At 45.9% G+C, this 22,623-nt stretch overlaps 1 protein-coding gene across 2 annotated transcripts in view; it reads left to right on the top strand.

The window, feature by feature from the left end:
* The first annotated feature begins 835 nt into the window (after positions 1–835).
* Positions 836–22,623, top strand: part of MYO7A (myosin VIIA) — a 64,187-nt gene continuing 42,399 nt past the window's right edge. For both annotated transcript variants that reach the window (XM_072855327.1, XM_072855317.1), the window contains exons 1-13: positions 836–946; positions 1,975–2,127; positions 7,616–7,800; positions 9,321–9,442; positions 11,314–11,456; positions 11,558–11,671; positions 12,532–12,685; positions 13,347–13,423; positions 14,342–14,461; positions 15,697–15,839; positions 16,277–16,487; positions 16,976–17,111; positions 17,484–17,590. In XM_072855327.1, the coding sequence (XP_072711428.1) occupies positions 848–946; positions 1,975–2,127; positions 7,616–7,800; positions 9,321–9,442; positions 11,314–11,456; positions 11,558–11,671; positions 12,532–12,685; positions 13,347–13,423; positions 14,342–14,461; positions 15,697–15,839; positions 16,277–16,487; positions 16,976–17,111; positions 17,484–17,590 (1,764 nt within the window). In that variant the 5' untranslated portion in view covers positions 836–847. The remainder of the gene's footprint in view (positions 947–1,974; positions 2,128–7,615; positions 7,801–9,320; positions 9,443–11,313; positions 11,457–11,557; positions 11,672–12,531; positions 12,686–13,346; positions 13,424–14,341; positions 14,462–15,696; positions 15,840–16,276; positions 16,488–16,975; positions 17,112–17,483; positions 17,591–22,623) is intronic.

Below are 22,623 nucleotides of genomic sequence, written 5' to 3'. Positions count from 1 at the left end.
TGACAAGAGGTCTATAGGATCACCAGTGACATGGAGTGAGTGGATAGGGGTCAACTGCTTGCTGTGTCTTCCAAAGCGAAAACAAAGAGGTCTCAAATGAAAGAGGTGACACATTTGAAACATGCAAAAGGACACAGCTTTTCATACTATTTGTAGCTAAACTCTTCCTTTGAGATTATGGGTGCTAAAACTTTGCACAGCTTCAGGAAGCAATTGGACATGCTCATAGTAGATAAAAATCCACTGAGAAGTATTAAATGCAAAGACCCCACCTACAAATCACTGTAGCTGGGAGACCTCTTGAAGAAGTAGATATATCTACCACTCTGGTATGTTCTTAACCCTTCTTTAGTCATCCCCTTTTCAGCAGGCTCTGAGTTAGGGGAATGTATATTTCATAGTGGTTATCTGCAAGGAAAAAATGTGCCACAAGCATCCAGGCAAGGCTTTCCAGGGCTCAAAACCATCTCCTAAGCGTGAATTTCTAGGCTTGTATGTTGCACTGAGGGAAACCTCTACCTGGGTGGGTTTTTCTGCCTGTATCACTGCTCTGTAACCTGCTTGCTGGATGCAGTCTGTGACTGACAACCACCCACGAGCTCATGAAATGGAGAGATAGTGCAGTGGTTGTATGCTGTGTGGAGCATGCCCTTACTGCTATTACCTTGCAGGGGGTTTCCTGAGTGTCTGTGAAAAAGGGATGGTTTGTGGTTTACAAAGAAGTAATTTGACTTGTACCAATGATTTGGGTCCAAAACATTAGCATCTTATATCCCAGGGGATGCTGAACCTTCTGCAGCTCTGGGTGTAACTGTCCTCTCTTTGGTTCCAGGGGGATTATGTATGGATGGACCTCAAAACCGGACGGGAATTCGATGTCCCCATTGGAGCGGTGGTTAAACTGTGTGACTCTGGACAGATCCAGGTTGTGGATGATGAAGGCAATGTATGTACAAAAGGTTGTGATGGCCCTTCTTCAGCTCTATGGGCCTGGCTAGGCCAGGGGTCATAGGATCATGAATACTGACTTTGTCACGGGCTTCTCATATGTCCTTGGGAATCAGCTGTGCCATAGGTTTCTATTTGTAAGGACAAGATAATGTTGTATCCCTACTTTTGTGGCGGTACTGGGAGTGAAAAGTTGAGAAGTTTCATGAGTACAATGATAACAGAGGCCTCCAAAACACATTTAGATAGTGCTTTGAGCAAACCCACCTCAACCTGCTGTTCCTCTGCTGTTATCCAGTCCTTCCTGACCTCCTACCAATACAGGATATGCCCAAACGCTGGTTCTCCTTCAATTTCCCACCTCTACTTCTGTGCAGTGGTGGCTGTTTTAGAGGAACATCTATATCACAGAGGGTGACCAGAGGAGGTTCTCTGTCTTTTATAACTTTTTTTCTAGCCTGAGATAATTGTGAATGCTTTCATTGCCTTCAAGGATGGCAGAAAGAGATTTGGTTCAGCAGGGTCCTTGTGCCCCACTTGTAGTGGCTTTTGAAGCTCTTTAGAAGTGATCAGTCTAAATGACACTCTGCCAATAAAAGTGTGATTTCGCCACCCCTGTGCATCCCTCTCTCCTCTTCTAAATCATCTTCTCTCTGCTTAATGGTATTTTGTGGCAGAGGGTTAACCATGTAGTTGTGTGAAGGGAAGAACAAACCTGCTATTTGTTAAAAACACCCTTTATGTGCTGGGTGTCCATGCTGCCCTGGATGACACTTCTGCCAGGATGGCTCATGGCTCATGTCTCTTGCTGCTCCATTAAACCAAAAGATGTTTTCCTTCTTCTGCTAGGAATCTTTCAAATTAGCCACTGCCATGCACCAGGAATAGAAGCTGTGGCCTGTGTGCTAATGCTCTCCTGTGTATGTTCTTCCATCTGGTCCTTCTGTCCGGGGTGGGCCGTTTCTGTCTCTCGTCCCAGTGGTATGTAATTTCATTTATCTTTCTCTGCTCTCGCTCTCTTCCCAGGAGCACTGGATTTCCCCGCAGAATGCCAGCCACATCAAACCCATGCACCCCACCTCCATCCATGGAGTGGAGGACATGATCCGCCTGGGGGACCTGAACGAGGCGGGAATCCTCAGGAACCTGCTGATCCGCTATCGGGAGCACCTCATCTATGTGAGTGTCCTCCCCACCTCCACCTCTTGCTCTGCAATGCACCTCCCGCTCTCCTTAGCTCTAGGAAACCCACATGTGGGAAACCCTGATCGAACTGAGCATCACAAAGGCCACCTCCCCAGCAGGACAAGATCAGCATTCAAGTCTCTGCGCTGGTTTTATCAGTGTGCTATCTGCTGTGTAGTCTGGTGCACATTCTTGGGACAGAAGTGAGGAGCGTGTGTGTGTTTCCCACTAGCTAACGTACTCAAACAGCCTATGCAAATATGGAAAATTGGGTATTGCTCTCAAATCCTACAGTTTTCAGATACTCAGATAAGTGCCTGCTGTGCCTTTGAAGGCCTTTTCAAAGCCACCTGGGAATCTAATTTTTAAAAGGCTCTAGAGACTACTAGATTTTCATGCCAGAGGGAATTGCAGTACAGTCTGACTTCCCAGATAGCGTAAGCTAGCAGACCATATCCAGGATTTTATCTATCAAGTCTGCTTGTTCTGCTTGATGTCCAGTGCCTTTTGAAAGGACGGTTTTGGATTAGAGCTGGGCAGTGACGGAGAGCACACCAGTCTGTTACATAGGCTGTTCATACGATTGACAGCCCCCTGCCCCCAACTCTGGAAGATGTCAATCTCTTCTTTCAGAGATGAATTTCAATCCTAGAAAAAGGGGATATGGCTGCTGAAAAGGCACGCTTAATTCCTCAAAGCTTGAAGGAGAATAGAGACCCCCAAATTCATCTCTCACCAAGGCACCTTATTTGTTGTGCATGATGTCTAGGTCCCCTGTATTGTCCGTTTAGAGAAAAAGGCATGACCAGAAAATGATTCACACATTAGATGAACTGAGTTACTCCCTGGAGCTCTCTTCAGGGAGCCACAGCCATTTATAATTATAAACTAGCAAAAGTTAGCAGGCCAAATTCATACTTGAGGTGGTGTCTCCACATGCACTAAGCACCCATGGCAGTCACCAGAGAGATCAAGAGAGCCAACAGAGCCAAGACTGCCTTTCAGCTGTGCAAACATAGGTGCCTGTTGGATGAGATGATTGCTTTAGAGCTGGCTGGAGCTTGGGTATTGTAGAAGAGTTTCTGTTGGAAGGAAAGTTCAGGTTGGAGGTCTACAGTACAACTTCCTCTGGCTCAGAGCATGTCCGTCTTCAAGGTTAGGTGTAGTACTCATGTGGATAACTAAATGCAAGCAACCTGAATGCCACCTGAGAAGTACAGATAGCCAATAATTTGCAGCTGATTGCCTCATTCAGGGAACATGTATTTGAGCAATCCATTGAGCATTGCCCCTTTTTCCCCTGTTTGAGGGCACCTTGCAGTGGTACCAAGTGGATTCCTGCAGCTCTCTCTTGCTCTCGGAGAAAGTTGGGATCACGTTGGATATTTTTTCAGTGGTGTCCATGCGGCTCTCCTGGGGTCTCTATGTCATCAGGCAAGCTCCTGTTGCCTCACTAAGTGAACAGAGGTCCTCAGATAAGATTTCATGTGTGCAATATCAGATTGCCTATGAATACACCCAGCTCCTTCAAGAAAGCTCTGCCTCTGAGTTCCCTCACCAAGCTATTCACAGGCATCCAGGGAGATTATGAACACAGACGAGCACTGGGCAAAGAGTTGTTTGGCAGCATCACACTAATAAGGGCTAATGCAAAGGGCAGCTGCTAACCTGGAGGTAAGCGTGGGTTGAAGCGACTCAGTAACAACGTGGTTTCTCTGCGAGTTCTTCGGGTCTGATGGTGCCAGGGCCATGTGTCCTACAAAGCTGGTGCGTAAGGGGTGGCCACATCCCACAAAGGGATTTGCATCACAGAAGTTCCAGGTTACTGTGCCTTGATTGCTCCACACCACTAATGGCTTTGGAGTGCCAGCCCACGACCCTGGGCACAACACAGCAATTAGTGCAATCTCAAAATCAGAATGACACTCTCAAAATGACATAGAGTGCATAGCTTGATAGAGAGGCACGTAAACCACCCTGGTCCACACGTCTGTTGCTGGAGGCTCAAGAACCCCACGTCAGATCTCATCTTTTAAGAGTGGTGGCAGTAGGAGGAGTAGATTTGTGTTGAATGTGGTAAATATTGATGGCAGTTTGGCAAAGCCAAGGTACCATATGGATGCCATGTAGGTAGGGGATGCCCAGTCCCTGGAAGTGTTTTTTTCTGGGGTATAATTTGCTCTGTCTTAAAGATGGTGAAGCTCAGTGTGGTGTTACCTTCACTGTTTGAAAGGATTTCTGAGCCTGCTGAGTAAAGGATGACTTTTCCGATGGGAATTCAATCTCTTTTGTTTCCTCATCTTCCTCCTTCCTAAGGAGCTTTGTGGAGGGTGTAATTCTGCTCTAATAAAATATAATTTTCCTTTTTCTCCTCCCTCACATTTTACTCATAAGACAAACTGCGGCGGGAGGGTAAGTATGACTCTTGGCACCGTCATTTGCAATCGCTGTCATGCCTTCCACTGGATCACTTGTTTCTGTTCACCATTGTGACATTCCCATTTACTTTGCACCACCATTGCTGCTGCTTCACAAATGCACTGAGAGCATCATCCCCTTTGCTGCAGAGCCTGGCCCTCATGGTAAAGTTGTGACACCTTCCCAGAGCTGGAAAGTCCCCAACCTGTGAATGTGGTTAAAGTTGTAAGTGCTTCTCAGTAATGACCTCAGCTTGAAGGAAAGAAAATTTTGCAGCAAAATGAGAAAAACTTCAACAAGGGCTTGTTGCCCATGGTTTGGCTTGTATGCACTAAGAGAAACTGTGCTGAATAGCAAGAGCATCTAGTGGGGAGTTTGGACTCCTGAGTAAGGTTAAATCTCTTTATCTGGAGATGAAAGCAATGCCTGCTGCTGGTCTCTAAGGGTTGCCAAAATGCAGTAATGTTTGGTAGAGCTTTAACCCCATAAAAATCCAGATGAAGTCAGCCATGGTGTTCTGTGTAGTGAGGGAAGCAGGCTCAGAAAGGATTTGTTTGGGGCTAATTAAAGTGTAGGTCATGCAGACAGTAATGAATTTGCCCCGAGACGTGGTTCCTGTTGTCAGCTATGGCAGTCCCTGCCTATCAGTAAAGCTTTATTTTCCCAAGACAGGAGGGCTTTGCCTTCAGCCAGCAATAGAAACCAGAGAGACAATATTTCCTTGGAGGTACCCTTTGGCCCCTCATCAGCAAAGCAGACAAAGTTTTGCATGCCATCAGCTGTGAGAATTGGGCAAATTGTGAGTATTTATCAACTAGGAATGACCTACAAAAACAAGCAATAGTACAAGAGTTCATGCTGACAAAGTATTTTGTGGATCACGAGGGAAGGGTCAGTGAGAACATCCAGAAAGCATTCCTGCAACTAATGGTTAACTCCTTTAAAAGTCCTGCTGGCTGCATTTGGGGCAGGGCAGACCAGCATCGCTGAAACACGGGGTTTTCAGACACCTCTGCAAAGAGTCATTCTTTTTGAGAAGAGGCTCAAAGAAGATTAGAGATGTCCCTAAAATTAACCTGGTAATAAATTATGAAGAGGAAAACAGTCTTCCAAGTATCTCACCCAGGACTGGAAGGAGTCTTGGGGTTCATTGGGGATCTTGGTGATATAATCCCATTCAGAAATTGAGCTCACTCCTTCTCTGAGCACTAAGCTTACCTGCTCTGTTCCTGTGGAAGGCTGTTCTGGGACTTATCTGCTCCCTTATTTCAATGCCTTCTTCTTCTAACATCTAGTCTAGATGATTTCACAGCCAATTTCTACCCTTTGGATTTGTGACAACTTTGTTCTTGAGCTTAAAAAGCTTTTTTCCTTTACTGGCACGTAACCCCCTATTACAGGGAAGACTATTGTATCCTTTCTCAGTTACCACTGTAAATTCAAAACCTCACCTGGGACTGGACAGAAAGTTGCTGTCTGGTGTTGGCCATGAGGCTAGAAAGTGATGAGTCCCTAAGGGCTTTCAGCATCCCTACTATAGGACGTAATTGCCACCTACTGGCTGCCTTTCAGGAAGCCTGAGCTGGTTGGAAGTGTTGCATAGACGGTGGCAAACAAATTATCATCTCACTGCACTCAAACCCTTTCCATCATGATTGAGGAATACTGGGCTTGATGGGAGAAACTTGACCTGGGGCTTTTGTCTCCAAGTCTCCCTTTCCACTCCTCTCACTGGCAGTGATAGTTATTTTGCTGCCTTCAGAAATGAGGAACAGCTCAGACATTTTTTACTCATCAGCCAATTTGCAATGTTCACAAAAAGAGGAGCAGCCAGCAGAGCACAGAGAGATTTTCTTCTCAGTTCACAAGCATCCTTGCCTGTGCTGCTTTGTGCCAAAGGCTTATTGTTGGTTTTAGGCCACACAGATAAAAACCCATAAGGGTTATTTTTATGTTGAAATCATTTTTTTCCTGAAAATAATATATGCAGCACTGGGGGCACTTTCACAGCTGGCCCCACCAGGTAAGAAAGGTGAGATTAATCTTGTAACTTTACTTTCCAAAAGTTAACCTAGAGAAGGCGACTTGGCTCCTTTGAAGTCATGGAGTGAAACAAGCCTTCATGTCATGGCCCATGGTTAGTCCAAGATGGAGCCCCCTTGACTCACTTGCTCTAGACACTAACTTTTAGACAGCTGAAGTAGGGGAAGGAGGTCCTTATTCTCTGCCTTGAGCTTGGGATGTGGCCAAACCTCCTAACCTCAGAGCTGCATCTGAGCAAAATGACAAAGGTCATGAGTCCTTTGGTGAGAGGCTTGAGAGAAACGGCTCCTGGAAGGGCAGAAATGAAAGAGCAAGGAGTTTGATGCCCAAGGCCCAGGACAGCTTTGCTCATTTGAGTGCCACAGAGAGCATGGGATGGACCAAAGGCCATTTCCAGAATTTCAGAAATAGCTGAGAAGGGGTATGTCAGGACTTTGTGGGTCATATCCATGTGCACAGGACAAGGTTTAAACTGCAGCATGGAGAGGTTTGGTTAGGCAGAGCTGGTAGAGAGGAACGTATTGCAGAGGGAGGCTTAGCAGCTCTGTTGTGGATTTATAAAAACAGGTTAGACAGACGTCTGTCAGGAATGATTTGGATCCAGCTGGTCCTGCTTTGAGATATGGCAGTGGTCTTCAGGTTTCTTTTGTCTCTAGTTTCTCATAATTTGTGCAATGCAATAGGTATGTATGGATATGTGCTAGCTCTGGTGATATTTTTGCAAACATGAGCTTGACTTGAAACTCTGAATCTTAACTGAGGAGCATCCAGAATATGAATTAAGGCTTGAATCCATGCTGTGCATGAGCAGGGCTGAGTATGAACTGATTTAGATAGTTTGGGACTTTTGTTCCAATTTTGCTGAAGGCCCCACCCTGCAAGCATCTTTGACTTGAACATCATCTTTCATCCAGCTTTTGAAAAGCCTTGATTTTCCTGGCCTCCACACTCCATCCAAGCTGCCAAAGCCTCTCAGCTACATCTCACTGTCCCCATAAACCTCCATGTGCTTTTCCTCCAGACGTACACTGGTTCAATACTGGTGGCAGTAAACCCCTACCAGCTCCTACCCATCTACTCACCTGAGCAGATACGCCTGTACACCAACAAAAAGATTGGTGAGATGCCACCACACATCTTCGCAATTGCTGACAACTGCTACTTCAACATGCAGCGCAACAACAAGGACCAGTGTTGTATCATAAGGTGAGTTGGTGAATTTCCAAATGAGCCATATCCTGAAAATGGATTCTGAGCACCTGCAACGTGGTTGATAGGGAACAGCTTATCAAATAGAAACAGAAATTTGAACAACCTATTAGGTCTTCCATCCACATATTCCCAGTGCAGAGGTGGTCTCTGTTAGCAGTCACTGTTCCTAGTAAAGATGCTTTATCATTCCTTCGGTACTTACCCTACAACCCAATAGATCTCATAATCATCTTTAATCTCCCTTTTTGAATTTAAACTCAATACTCCTACAGACATCAAAGATGCGAAGATCTATACATTTTGCACAAGGAAGGGCCAGGGACAAGCTTGATCACTGGACCTGTGGTTGTTCACACTGCTGAACTGGTGTCTCCCTGCATGGCTCTGCTCTGGACTGGTCAACCTTGGGCACCAAGAAATGCCTGGTCACAGTTATAGGTATAGTTCACTCCAGTGTCTGTCCCAAATGGTGGTATGGACCAGATTTGGTTCCCTCAGCCCTCCAACGCTATCCTATCAAGTATTGCACCCTCAGACAGTCTTCGTGCTTTCAGGGTACCACCTGTCTCCAAGGCTTGCCTACCCTAAGTTTCGTTGCATAAAAACATAACTCTGGAACATCCTGTGCACAGTATTTCAGATATGTGGGACCGAAAAGGCCATGCAGTAATGATTACTTTGCAGGGCTAAAAAAGCATCATATGGGGCCCAGAGGAGAGCCAAGGCCAGGCGTGATGCAGTGTGCCAGTGGCCAGCCAACCCTGACAAGTGAGGCGATTTGGCCATGGGGCCAGGGCTGGTTACTGAACACCAGGAAGGTCCATTTCAATCACTTATATTGGCTACCCCATATATCAGACAGGCCACAGACTCACACCAAGGGATTTCTGCCCAGCCCTTCCTCTTGTACCATTGCAAGATAACACAAGTCATCTTTCAGTGGAGAGAAAGCTTTGAGGAAAGCTTTGAGAAAGCTTTGACTGTTGCTTCCTGCCCTGTGATCCTCTCTCCTGCCTGCCACTTGGTAGGACAAGCCTAGGGGACCTGTGAAAGTGCCTGCCACTAAAAGGCAGTATTTCACAGTCTGCCTTCTAGTGCATTTTGGCAGCTCAAGACTGGTGATTAAGATGCCCCATGGGACCAGCTAGCCCCTGGACCACAGGCTCATGGTCTGGGGATCATACCTGGAAAAGCACTGTCTGAAGTGCTTCATGACCTTCTTAGTGCTGATTGAATGATGGTATTTGCTGGAGAGACCCAAACCCAAGCAACAGCTTGGGCCAAATGGACTGTAAAGCAAATCTGGATCTTGGCTGGAAACTGTCTGGTACTGTGTCCTACCATTTGTCCCACAACCAGTCCTTGGGATGCTGGAAACCCATCCTTAGTGGCCTCATCCTACCTGTGCTAATCAAAGAGGCACAGAGACAGCAGGCTCTTTGGAGACAGAGAGAGGGACATTGGCAGGGATGCAGCAGGGCTTTCACTGACCTCGATTCTTGTTGTCTTTGCAGTGGTGAATCCGGAGCAGGGAAGACAGAAAGCACAAAACTGATTCTGCAGTTCCTGGCGGCGATCAGTGGTCAGCACTCCTGGATTGAGCAACAGGTCCTGGAGGCAAATCCCATTTTGGAAGGTGAGGCCTCAGATAATGGAGGCATTTTTTTGCTGGCAAAAAAAAATCAGATTCAGGAGACACAAAATATGGACAAATGTAAGTCACTTCTGTTGCATTTTGAGTTTCAAAAAGTGACAAAATTTTAAAAAATATCAAAAGCAATGATGTCAACATTTGTTAAACAGCAGATTCAGTTCCTTTCCATCTGAATTTATTTTTCACAAGACTAATATTCTCTGATTTGGGCTCTCAAATTTTCCATTAATATTTTTGACAACTATTGTTGAAAGTGAAACATTTCAGCTGGCCTGAAAAATTTTTCAATTGTTTTATTCACTTAAAATTGAAAAATGTGTTTTTTCCACTTAAATCAGTGCTTTTTTCCCCAAAATTTCAAAACAGAAACCTGAATTTTACTTAATTTCTCTGTGTAGCCTGGGATTTCAAAAATGCTGGTCACCAAATACACAAAGCTCTTCTGAAAAACCTCGCCGCTTCTTCCAGTGCTGGAATTATAACTGTATGCAGAGCACCAATATCCTGTAAAGGCTGCATTCAACTAAATAATTTTTTGTTTTATTTGACCATAGTTGCAAAAATCCTATTCCTATTCTTTGCTGGTTCAGCAGAACAAGAGATTAATTTGACCAGAGCATCACAGACTAAACACCTTGTGCTGGCAATACACAATAGCAAATCCCACCTTTTCCTTCCAAGATCAGTGAATGGCAGCAGAATGCAGAAAAAGAAATAAAGGCAGTTCAAGAAAGAACCAGATAACAAGAATCAACTCGTGGCCTTAATAGGTTCATTGGCAAGCTGTTACTGTGATCAGCCCCACTGTTTTAATCGGATGTCTGTAAATTAAATAAGTGATCTGACCCTCTGGCCCCAACATGATGCCAGATGGACCTTTTACACTTATGCAGAAAAATAGCATTTTCCTTAAAGCATAAAATTTTTACCTCCCCTGCTACTCACAGAGAGCAGTGTTTTGCTTGGTAAATAGCCCCCTAGGAATCAGTGGAAATATGGATATCCTAACTGCTTTCCATGCATAATGGTAGCAGAGCGGACAAGAAAGTCACTGGCTGAGCTTTCCTTCTCTATGCTCTGTTGGAGTTTCCTTCAGTCATGGCATGAAGATGCAACGAGGCCCTCAGGGCACTGCAGGGCTGCCTGACCACTGGCGTAAAGCATCATGGTGCATGGCATGCACACGGTGTTTTTGACCATGCACTTCATCACTGCTAGGACTGAGGGGAAGAGAGGCTCTGTATTTCAAATGCATCTCCATCACCTGCCAGGAATCCTGGAGCATAAATTCCAGGGCATACTGGCCAGGGCACTCATGCCAGCCATCCACACCCACACAGAGGATGGCCACGGGTACCTTTCTCTGCACAGTCTGTTTCCAGGGAGAAGTCTCCCGCTGGAGGGTAGCTTAGTCCTCTGTATTTCCCTAAAAGATGAGCTCTTTCCTTTCCCTCTCAGTCACCAAATCACTCACCAGCAGCTCTGTCATTTCCCGCACAGCGTCACCTCGCACGCTGCAGCGTCCTCCTGCCAGCCTTGCTCAACCCTCTTGTATTTCATCGGCTGCTGCCAAAATCCTGCTGTCCTACCCCTTCTTCCTGGACAAGGTCATCCTGTTCCCATGCCTCCTTCTCTGTGGTCCTCTCTGTATTTCCAAGGACAGTTGTCTGCGATGTATCCTGTTTCCTCACACTGAGATGAAATTGAGCCAGCCAAACTTAAGGGAAAGGGTTTGGGGCTGCTTTTTACCCAATCAGCCTCGCTCTTTTGATTTTTTTTTTTGCCTGTGAGACCAGATCCATGATCCTCCCTGCATCAGGTCCTCTCTAACCCACTGCAATTCTTCCCCGCAGCTTTCGGGAACGCAAAGACCATCCGAAACGACAACTCCAGCCGATTTGGGAAGTACATCGACATCCATTTCAACAAAAGGGGAGCCATTGAGGGGGCAAAGATTGAGCAGTACCTGCTGGAGAAGTCCCGGGTCTGCAGGCAGGTAAGGCGATATATCTGCAAGATGTGGGAGCTGGCATTCGGTCAGTCAACCTTTGCAGTGCCATTCTCCTCCCAGAGCTGATGCTTGCTCTTCTACTGCAGGCCCAGGACGAGAGGAATTACCACGTGTTTTACTGCATGCTGAGAGGAATGACGATGGAGCAGAAGAAGAAGCTGGGTCTTGGGAAAGCCACGGACTACAACTACCTTGCGATGGTGAGAGAACAGTGAAGCAAAGGTTTGGTGGGGTGATGTGGTGAGAGCTTGTTAGCAAGGGAGAAAGAAGAGAGAGGTGCTTTCTCTGCAGCCAAGAGCTGCTTTGCTGGTTAGGACCTTCCCGAGTCTTAGCCACAGGGTTTGTGGGACTTCTTTGTCCCACCACCGCAAGCCTCGTAGTCTTAGTGCAAACCCTTAAATCCCTGTGTATAGACAGGTTATTTCCACTCTTGCTTTGGAGCAGGACACAAGCTTGGATGGTTTTGGTGTTTGGTGCCCAGGCCACTTGTTTGGAAATAACCAGGGTGTTAGATATAACCCGATGCTCTTGCAGCAGCAATGGATGGGGAGGAGTGCATGGCTGGATGGCACATTCTCAGCAGCATACGGTGCCGAGCTGTCTTTGCTCCACGTGTCTGACCAAGCCAGCAATCTCCAGCCCCAATCCCTATCTACCAGTGTTGCAATCCAGAAGAGCTGGTAGAAGCAGGTGTAATTAAGTCTGGCCCATCATCAGCAAGGCTCGGACCCAGCTTTCTAGCTGGATCAGTGGGACCCTCCGGCATGTTTCCTTCTCGCTCTTTATCCCCATCTCAGGGAGCTTTTTCTCCTCTGCTGATTGCAGCCAGACACAGGGTAGCTGGGGACAGCAGGGTAAGTGCGGGACACAAGGCTGAGCACTGAATCATAGTATACACCAAAGGGCAGAGCCAGATCCACAGGTTCAACATCATCTTTTGCTTATTCATCCCTTAAACAAAATGTCTACTGATTTAGGGGGAAGCCCTGGATAGCTTAGGGTTACACCCAGATGCTCTCTGCTTTACCCCATGCACTGTGTGACCTCTTCGCCTCCCCAGGGTAACTGCACAACCTGCGATGGCAGAGACGATAGCAAGGAGTACGCCAACATCCGCTCCGCAATGAAGGTCCTTATGTTCACCGACACAGAGAACTGGGAGATCTCCAAGCTGCTGGCTTCCATCCTGCACATGGGGAACCTTCAGTACGAAGGTAAAATACAGGGACCTGGTCCAGTGCACTTCTACTCTTTGTTCTGCATGGTGAGAGGGAGCCAAGCTTAGGGACGGAGGGCTGTATCCAGACCACCTGCCATGGTGCCATGCCAAGTACTCAGGTGCTTATTGTGGCGTGTAAGGACAAGAAAGGAGGAATAAGTCCACTTGCCCACTCTGCACGGTCGCCATACTCCAGTATGCTCAGTGACATCCACTTTTTCTGAATGTAGGGAGGTTGAATATGGCTACAGGCCATTCAGTAGACTCAGGTTTTGCAAGGGGAGACTAATGGAATGTTTGACAAGTGCCTGTATGATTGGATATACCTTTGTAAAGGTACCAAACCACCCTGCTGTCACAAATGACACAGTGATTTGAAAAGCCTCTTTGGAAGAGAGAAGCCTAGAGCACTTACATGCTAGAAATGTTTTTACCCCATCAGTCATTTAGGGTGGCTGGCAGAGCAGAGTACAGGTCCTTTGCAGCCAGCAGCAGGACTCCAGCGGCTGCATTAACTTTTCTCTCCCTTCTGATGGCCACATTTTGCCTGGCCATCACACGGAGGCAGTGGAGAAAGACCCTTTCCTTCACCCCATCTACCTTCTGCAGAGCCACATCCCTTGCTGATGGCTTTCCTTCTGCCTTTCTTCCCCCAGCTCGGACCTATGACAACCTGGATGCCTGCGAGGTTGTTCAGTCGGCATCACTAATCACTGCAGCATCGTTGCTGGAGGTCAGTGGCTCTGTGGTGCCGCTGTCCCCTTTCTGGCTTGTTCCCATATTTCTAGTATTGTGGCAAAGCTTCATCTGAGCCAGGCTCTCCTTGCACCACCAGCTCTAGGAGGCTGAAGAGGCCCCGGTAAGCCATACTTTGCCCTGCACTGGCAGCATGAAGGTGGGTGTCTCCATCTGAGCTGGGTATCTGAGCTCCCCTTCACACCGGTGGAGAGAAACAGACACTTTGGTGGCATGTCATCCTAAAAAGGATATCCAAAATAGTTCAGTCTCTAAAATAGAGTGTTTCCTTCATTGATGTAAAGAGAGTTCATTACAGTAGCTGAGATGGAGATGTCACCTATACTGTGTGTATCTGAAATTAGGTGAGGTGACCCTCACCCAAACCATCCATGCAGTGGCTGGACCATTCTTCAGTGGCCTCCCCAGCAGGTAACAGGGCTCCCTCAGGGACACCTCATCTCCATAGGCACCAGTGGTCCCAAAGTGTGATCCACAGCTGTCTGTAGGCTGTTTTCATGTACTTTAGGAGGTGGACATTTTCCTGGCTTGATCTCAGAAGTATGAAAAGGGGTCAAAAGGATGCAAAGCTACGTTCGTGATGGTGGGATACAGCTTTGCAGGCTTTGCTTTGTCATATTCTCTCCCTACACCTCATCAACATCTCACACTAAGTCACAGTTTCTACTTTCCATAGTAAAACACTGTGTAAATGTGTTAATTACTCTCTCTGAAAATGCTTGTGACATCATTTGAGGTATTTGCCCTGTACAGCTAAGAAAAGTCAATTATCTCCAGCCATAGGTGGCTGCAGTGTTCCTCTCTGGCCATGCACATTCATGCCAGTAGCCCAGGCCATTGTAAGGACACCTTGTGTTGTAAAGTCAATAGGTGTGTTTGGTGCTGTCTTTGCCAGGTTGACCCTCAGGATGTGATGAACTGCCTTACCAGCCGGACTATAATCACCAGGGGTGAGACCGTCTCCACCCCTCTCAGCATGGAACAAGCGCTGGATGTGAGGGACGCTTTTGTAAAGGTAAGTCTTAGGGCAGTCCCTTCTGCTCCTGTTGATAAGCTGAAGAAATCAGCCACTTTTGAGACCTGAGCGTCCACTGCACAGGAAAGGTGTCTCACTTGGTGTCCATGTGAGCTCAGATCAGCAGATGGCCTTGAAACTATGTTCTCAATGGGATGCACAAAGAGTTGAGATGGAAGGAGTCTAGATAGCCTGGTCTTCAGGGAATTTGCAGTCTGGACTTGAGACTGTCTATGCTCAAAGGTGACCTATGGAACGAGCCAGCATTCTGAAATTACTTCACCTCAGCTTCAGGAAAACATCTCAGCTTGAGCCCCAGGGTTAGATCCTCAGCTGCTATAAATCAGAGCAGCTCTATCAACACCTGTAACACCCACACGTGAATTTCAGGATTTGGGCATGTCTGCAGCAGTAAATAAAGCCAAATGTCGCCAGAACAGGGATAGAGCAGTTCAGCAGCCATCAGAGCACTTAGAGAGAGCATCACTTGAGGCTTTGGGCTGATGAAGGTTGATGGGGTGGGTGTGCATCACTGCTGTGCTATTGGCAGCTCCATGTTAGGTTGCAAAACAAGCACTGGTGGCATACTTTGGCCAACTTGGGCCCCCCACTCTATCTGTGGGGAACTGTTAGATCAAACTAGCTGGTTTGATACCTAACTAGTCTGCAAATCCAGACAGTGACTTCTCTAGTGGTGATGGGCCTTTGAATCAGGCTCCCCTCCTGGTAGCACTGCTGTAGCTTATACAAAAGAAGTTAATAACATCGTAAAACATGGAGTTCTGGAATTCCTGAAGCAGCAATAGCTGCTTCAGTAAGTCAGCAAACTGTTCAGCCAGTACTGCAACATTTAAGTCAGCACCTTGTCCAGGCGAGATGTCCTTGGCTTGTCTAGCAGTGTAACATGGCTCTGCTGATCTGTAGAGAGAGATCTTTAGAAACCAAGGAAAGGACTGTCTGGCTTTAGAGCAAGCCCATAGATCCAAAATTTAGGGATTTTGCTTTCAGTTGTCTTTTACCTAGGCTTTCAGACCCATTTTCCTTGATCTACATAACAGCTCTTGAAGCTTTAAATCATGCCAAGAGTCTGGCATAAATGTTGGTGAGCGTGTCCTCAGGGACTGTCCAGTTGCTGGCCATGCTTTAGGGGAGCCTGTGCCATCTGAATGGTGCTGCAGACTAGCAGGGTGAACTGCTAACCTGTCTCAGTGAGCTCCCTCTTTGGGATGTTGCAGGGAATTTATGGGCGGCTTTTCGTGTGGATCGTGGAGAAGATCAACGCTGCAATTTACAGACCTCCTTCCCAGGAACTCAAAAGTGTCAGGAGATCCATTGGCCTCCTTGATATCTTTGGCTTTGAGAACTTCACTGTGAACAGGTATGGAGTCTGCAAAAGGAGAACCAGGTCTTAACTCTCCTTCACTGCCCCAAGCTCAAGGTCTTGCTGTCCTTTCACCTCTCCTGAGAGGAACAGGACTGGACTGGGCGAAGCTTTTTTCTACATGAGAGATTATCAGAACTAATCATTTTTGTGTTGCAGCAGATATTTCCTTTAGTTGTTCAAGTATTGGCTACATAGTAGCCATAGGAGATAACCTCCAACTGATTGGTGTAGACTACACACGTATAATGGCTATAACATTGTTTTGGGGGAGAAAAACTGTTTATCTGAACCAATAAGGAAATTCTCAGCCAGCAGCAACCTTACTGAGTCGTTGATGAGGTCTGACAGTATTGCTTCAAGCATGGAGAGAGATGGAGAAAGATAGAGCATGGTGGATCTAAAATGGCCTTTCCTTGACCTTCCCTCCACAGTTTTGAGCAGCTTTGCATTAACTTTGCGAATGAGAACCTGCAGCAGTTCTTTGTGCGCCACGTCTTCAAACTAGAGCAGGAGGAGTACAACCTGGAGAACATCAACTGGCAGCACATCGAGTTCACTGATAACCAGGATGCCTTGGACATGATTGCCATCAAACCCATGAACATCATCTCCCTCATTGACGAGGAGAGCAAGTTCCCCAAGGTGCGTTTTGGGCTCAGCCCTGTCAGTGACGCTCCTGTTTTCACCCCATTTGCACTTTGCATGCTGGCACCCTATGAGAGGGCTGATCACCCCCAAACACACATTCACCAGTGGGTTACCTATTCGTAGCTTTTATTGCTTTGTCACATTTTCTTCCATGAGTACCACAACCATGCTTAAAACAAGTTACCACTTCTGGTGGAATAATATGCCTGCAAGACGCTCAAGAATAGCCTTTGACAAAGTTTAAGAGAAAATAATATTAAATATACTTCCTTTGGAGCACTGTCTTGAATATAGCACAACATACCAGCAATATTTAATCCATTTCTTTAATTCCTGCATTTGAGATATCCGCTCCAACACAACTCTTCTCAAAATAAATGCACAGTGTCATCCGAGACAAAAAAGAAATGCACTGTTGATTGGAAAATTATTTTAATGGGACAAACCCTGGTTAAATGTCAGATCTTTTCCTGCGTGCACAGGGTACAGATGCCACCATGTTACACAAGCTGAACTCCCAGCACAAGCTTAACACCAACTATATTCCTCCGAAGAATAACTATGAAACTCAGTTTGGTATTAATCACTTTGCTGGAATTGTTTACTACGAAACAAAAGGTATGGGGCAGCTCCTGGGGCACTGCAGGTGTGAGGGGATGCTTGGGGGAAGGTGAGCTGCTGCTGCATTGGAGCAGAGCAGGATGGTAGCCCATAGTAGTGTCCGTGTACTCCTTTTCTGAGCTGCAGATGCTGGTGCTCTTTCACTCGTGCGTGCCCACGACAGAATTGCAGTGCTTTGCACAATATGCATCCTTGATCCAGTCTCAAGATGCATCTCTGTCTTCCTTCTCTTGATCCCCCTTTCTCTGCCCACTCATTACCTCCCCAAGAACAGCCAGTAGTTCAGCAACCCAGAAGCTGCTTGCAGGGCACATCCTGGCCGTGTTGCACTGTGTCATCTATTTATGTGTTGTCCCATTATTCCTCTAGGTTTCTTGGAGAAAAACAGGGACACTCTGCATGGAGACATCATTCAGCTGGTGCATTCCTCAAAAAACAAATTCATCAAGCAGATCTTCCAAGCAGATGTGGCAATGGTAATGCAGGCGAGAGAAGATCTTTATTCACGGGGGGTGTTCCTGGAAGGGGCAGAAGATTTGCAAAGAGTCATATTGCTCTGATGCCGTTTGGGGTGTTTCAAACCTGTTAGTGTGAGCCAGCCAGCAGAAAGTGTTCATGCAGTGTCATGGGTACATCCACGCTCACAGTCCCAGTTCAGTGCATTCAGTTCATCAAATATTATTTTATGCTGTGATTGCTCCTCTCCTAATTGTGTAGGGATGGGACCAATAAGGTTTGTGACTGTAGAAATCTGAGAGAGAAAGAGCTAGCCCCTCCAGCTGAGTAGTCCAGATCTGCGTATAATAGAGTGAGAAGTGAAAACCAAATAACTGTAGACCAGCGCAGAACGAAGGGACAATCCGGCTGGCCTTTAAGCACTGCAGCAGGACTGGGAGGGACCATCCAACAGTTGTGTTTTACTGCTACGACAGCAGAGAGGGGGGACACCAGTTACAAAAGCTAAACTTTAAAGCTCCTCTTTCCAGATCCCAGTCCTCCAGGAGGGTGTGTGCTTACTCCATTCTCAGTGCAGGAGAAGACCATGTGTGCTGAAGCTTTGGAGAAAGGCACAGTTATTGCTTTAACTCTTCCCACCCCATTTGAGCATTTATTACTAGGATACCAGCTTAAATGCTGAGATTAGTGACTATTTCACCATTAATAACTCAAATATATGATGTTTTCTTGAGTAAGTTGAACATCTACATCTCCCTACTAAGACATCATCAGCCCTGTTCCCAAAATTAAAGTAGAAACTGTTTTAAAATATCAGCCTTGCAGAACCTGAAAGTCTATACAGATGGGTCGCTGACCAAATCCCCCAGTCTTTCCCTAGGCAAAACAATGGGACTGCAGAGGGTGGAGATAAAATTTTCCAAAGCAACCAAGTGTTTTAGAAGTCAGGGTCCTGTTTCGAAATGCCAGCCAATGCCACTGATGGTCCAAGGGACTTAGAGACTTTCAGGAGTGCCAAACAGATATAAGTGCTGAATTCCTTTGCCTACTAAGGGAAAGAAGTGTTTAAATTCCCAAGAAATTTCTTTAAATAGACTACAGACACTTTTGCAAGCCTTGTTCATAACCCTTAGTCACTCAGTTTTGCTCCTGCTGAAATGAATGATCAATATCCTTTTGACTTCATTAGGAATAAAATAACATTTATCAGCCCCAATTCAGCTACCAATTGGCACGACACTCCCAGTGGGTTCAGAGCTATCCCCAGATGTGGATAATCCTGCTGAACTAGACACTAACTCCCGTAGCATCAGTGCCGCCATTTACTTTGCTTTTTATTGCTTGTTCCTCACTGCATTTATTTTTGGTGCAAGCTTTGCAGTTCACCTTGGAAGTGATTTCTTGCTTGTTTGTGCAGAGCAGAGATGCACTCCGAGGAATCAATGAGAGGGAGCTCTCAGCTTTACATAGTCATGCAGACTTCTTCACAGGAACACCTACCAAGCATCTTTAAAAGATGCTGGAAGTATATGACAGCAAAATTGAGATGTCCACCTGGGCATTGTCTAGGACCTGAGAGCTGAGACCTTTTAAAGCATCAGAGCACTTTTTTTGAAATAAACCTTTTCTTTATAGTCCCATTAAACATCTTCAGAATCTGTCCCAGGCAGTGGTCCCTGTGCTTTGATACTTTAATGATGTCTGCTTTTCTTATTTGAATGAGAGATTAGTAACCTGACTGGCATGGAACTGGAAGAGGAGCAAACATTGTGTACCAGCTCCCCTAATCATGCATAATGTTCGTGTGAACTGGGAGAGCACAAATCCCCTAAACACCACACAAACAAAACTGCACAGACAAGCAGGATCCAACATGAGGCTGAGATGATTTTGCCATTGCTTTCCACCAAAATTCGATAATCTTTGCAGCCCCTTTCTTAAAACACATTCCCCAAAAGAAGGAGCAGGTGAGCATGGGTCATGGGAATTGACTGCATGTAGCAAAGAGCTGGGGTAAAGGCTCTTCTTGGAAGTGTGCACACCTTCCCCGAGCATCAGTGAGACAATCCGTGGGGAAATCTTCCAGAGACACTCGGGCCAGGTCAATCAAATCTAACATCTTCCCTTAAAAAGAGACAACTGGCCGCTTTGCTAAGGGCTAAATCAAATAATGAGGCATTTTGCTCAACATCTTCCACCCTTTGGTGCTCAGGAGCTTATCGATGAGTTTGTGGTATTTTGTGAGTCAGGGAAAAGCAAGTCCATATCTGCTTTGCATTCAGTCTTTCAAATAGGATCCTTATATGCCAGAAACTTGAGAAAGCCACAGATCAGAGAAGTCTGAAAACTGGTTGAGAGTATATATTTGAATATTATAGAAACTGTTTGGTCCCTGAAAGACCTAATATTTGTGCACAATGAAACCTGTGTGGTGAACTGGGTATTGCTGGAGCACACGGGGTTGTGAAGCCTGATTTATGCATGCCCGTCATGGAGGAGGTCTATCTGCATGTGTTTGCTGAGTCAGAACATTGCTTTGAGCGGTGCCAGGTGAAATGATGGATTCAGTGGGAATTGTACACCATTCCTTTGAGGAATCAGCCAGTACGGTCTGACAGCACTGCTTGCTTGAGGAACCGGTAGAAGGAGCAATAGCGGATGGAAAATGGTGAAAGGAAAAACAAATAGGGGGCTTTCCCCTTGGCAAAAAATTCAATTCTGTAGAAACTACCTCATTAGTTGGATTAAAATTAGGGAGGAAGGGAGAGATTTCTTTAGAATGTTTGCAAAAATTTGCTTTTCCCTGGCATCTTCCCAATAGCTGTCTATTGAGAGCACCGGTCACAGGAGATCAGGGATGTGTGAGGGAGTGGAGCGGGGGTGGCTGAAACTGGATGGATAATGATTGAGATTAAAAGATGTAGAAGAGTTGTTTCCAAGAGGCAAGAGCTGGACAGTGGTGGTTCCCTCAGCTTCAGGGGTGTGAATGTGGACATGAAGGGGAAAAGCCAGGAGGGGGATAGGCAAAAATCTAATAATTATGCATTTTGCTCGTGAGATATTTTAACAGCTGGACCTCCAAGACTAATAATGTCAGGCTCCCATTTCAGTTATTCTTTCTTTTCACTATTTGCTCTTCTCTGTCTCTGTTTGTTTTTTGTTTTTTTTTTTCACCTGTGCTTCATGTAGTTTCTCTGTGGCTATGCATCCAGCACCTTTGGCCAGTCGCCCTCACCCACACCAAAGGTAAACTGAATACATGAGTTCCTCTGTTGTATGTTCATCTCTCCTTGGCAAGGATTGTGCTTTGCTCTTGCCGGTTTATTCCTCTTCCTACACTATCTATAGAGGATCCATTTCAAGTGACCAATGTGACGGAGAGCATTTTTATGGCTTGTTGAATAGATGCAGGTGTATGACTGTGTCATTTATTTCTAGCATTCAACTCAGAAGAGCTTTGTAATGATGGGAATTCAGTTTGGATAAAATCAGAACCAGCCCGGGCCAAAGTTTTGGGGTTTTTTCCTGGTATTTGGATCATTTTAATTAACTTCAGATGGACCATCTGTGGGATTTAGCTGTTGTTTATCATGGTGCCACCATTGGCTTCAGTGGGACATTATTCCTCCATGCAACTGCAAATCTGGCCCTGTTTTGCCTTTTTTTGGGCAGGAAGTTGACAGTTCATGTGTGAAGAGAGACTCCCGGATTGCATTTCTGAGTTGCTTGGAAATGCCATCATTCTCGGGGGGGGGGGGGGGGGGGGAGATTAGGTCTTGTTCAGGGGAGAGCTCAAATCCAAGCTTTCAAAGACACAGTTAATATTGAACTTTGCCATGATCCAAACAGGCTCTTGGCACCTTTTTTAGGTCTTTTCTGTTGCATCTCATCTCCTGACTGGTTCTGATGGCTTCCCAAACCTTTCTTGCTAGGTATTTGGTCATGGGGTAGTACACCGTGTGCTAAAGGTTTTGTGACGTTAGCTTTGCAACTCTGCTCACATTTCCATGACAATCTTTCGATAGCCAGAGGATTATGTTAGAGATGGACCTGACTTTCAAAATTCAAATCCTTGCATGGGGCTGAATTTCAACCCTTCTTACCTCTGCAGTGTCTCGGGGTGTTTGGACTTGGAATTCCGATGAGGGGGATCTGACCCAAAATGACCCAAAGTCATTCATTCCAGAGCTGGACTCCTTCCCCTCCATATCATGATTGCAAATTGTTTGGATGGTGACATCTCATTGGGCCCTGCTCTAGAGTTGTAGCAGTGCTACACGCACACACACAAAAAATCCATCCTGAGTTAGGATATGGTGGGATTAAATCCAGGAGAGAACTGTTATGCAAAATCTGTCAGAAATGCCCAGGCCAGTCTTTTTCTCTGAAGACAACCACAGGAGATACAGGGAAATGGGAGACAGAATACTGATGATTTCTATGAGTTTTGTTGTTGTCATAGTTGTTCTCATAATACAGCCTCGTGTTTTGTAGGTTTTCTAATGAATAATAATTGATTGTGTTTGTTAGGCACTGAGACAAGGGTGGAACAGCCAAGCCAAAAAAGATTTTCCAAATATATCAACATCAGTAAGTTTTATAAAATGGGGGTGTAGTTCAAAATAGTGATACTCGGCACTGTTATGTAGCCTATGTCAACTTTGCATCTGAAGGCACTTTCCAGACTGCACAGCCTTTAGGAGAGAGACTGTCTCTTCACTATATGTCACTGCAGAACCTGCTGTGAGGGGCCTCAACTTTCAGTGGTCACCTGGAGGCCACTCCAGTGACATTTCATGTAACCAAATAACAAATGAAAAGCATCATTTTTCTCAGACTTCAGAAAAAAGGCTGAGAAACAGCATGTCATATTGGCATGGCCCATTTTAGTGACCTTATAATCCTAAAGAGATGGGACGACAGTCCTTTGTCCAGAACCTTTCCCCAAAGTATTGCTGGTGGTACATGCTTTTCTCTCCTTTCCTAACTCACCTTAAGTAATTAATCTTTCTGCATTTCCACTGAAGCAGGTCGCCATCTCCCTGGCAGACCT

This window comes from Ciconia boyciana, chromosome 1, assembly GCF_034638445.1.
Source record: "Ciconia boyciana chromosome 1, ASM3463844v1, whole genome shotgun sequence".
In the NCBI taxonomy this organism is placed as follows: Eukaryota; Metazoa; Chordata; class Aves; order Ciconiiformes; family Ciconiidae; genus Ciconia; species Ciconia boyciana.
The sequence above is the reverse complement of the archived record's forward strand: the minus strand, read 5'-3'. Positions and strand labels throughout refer to the sequence as shown.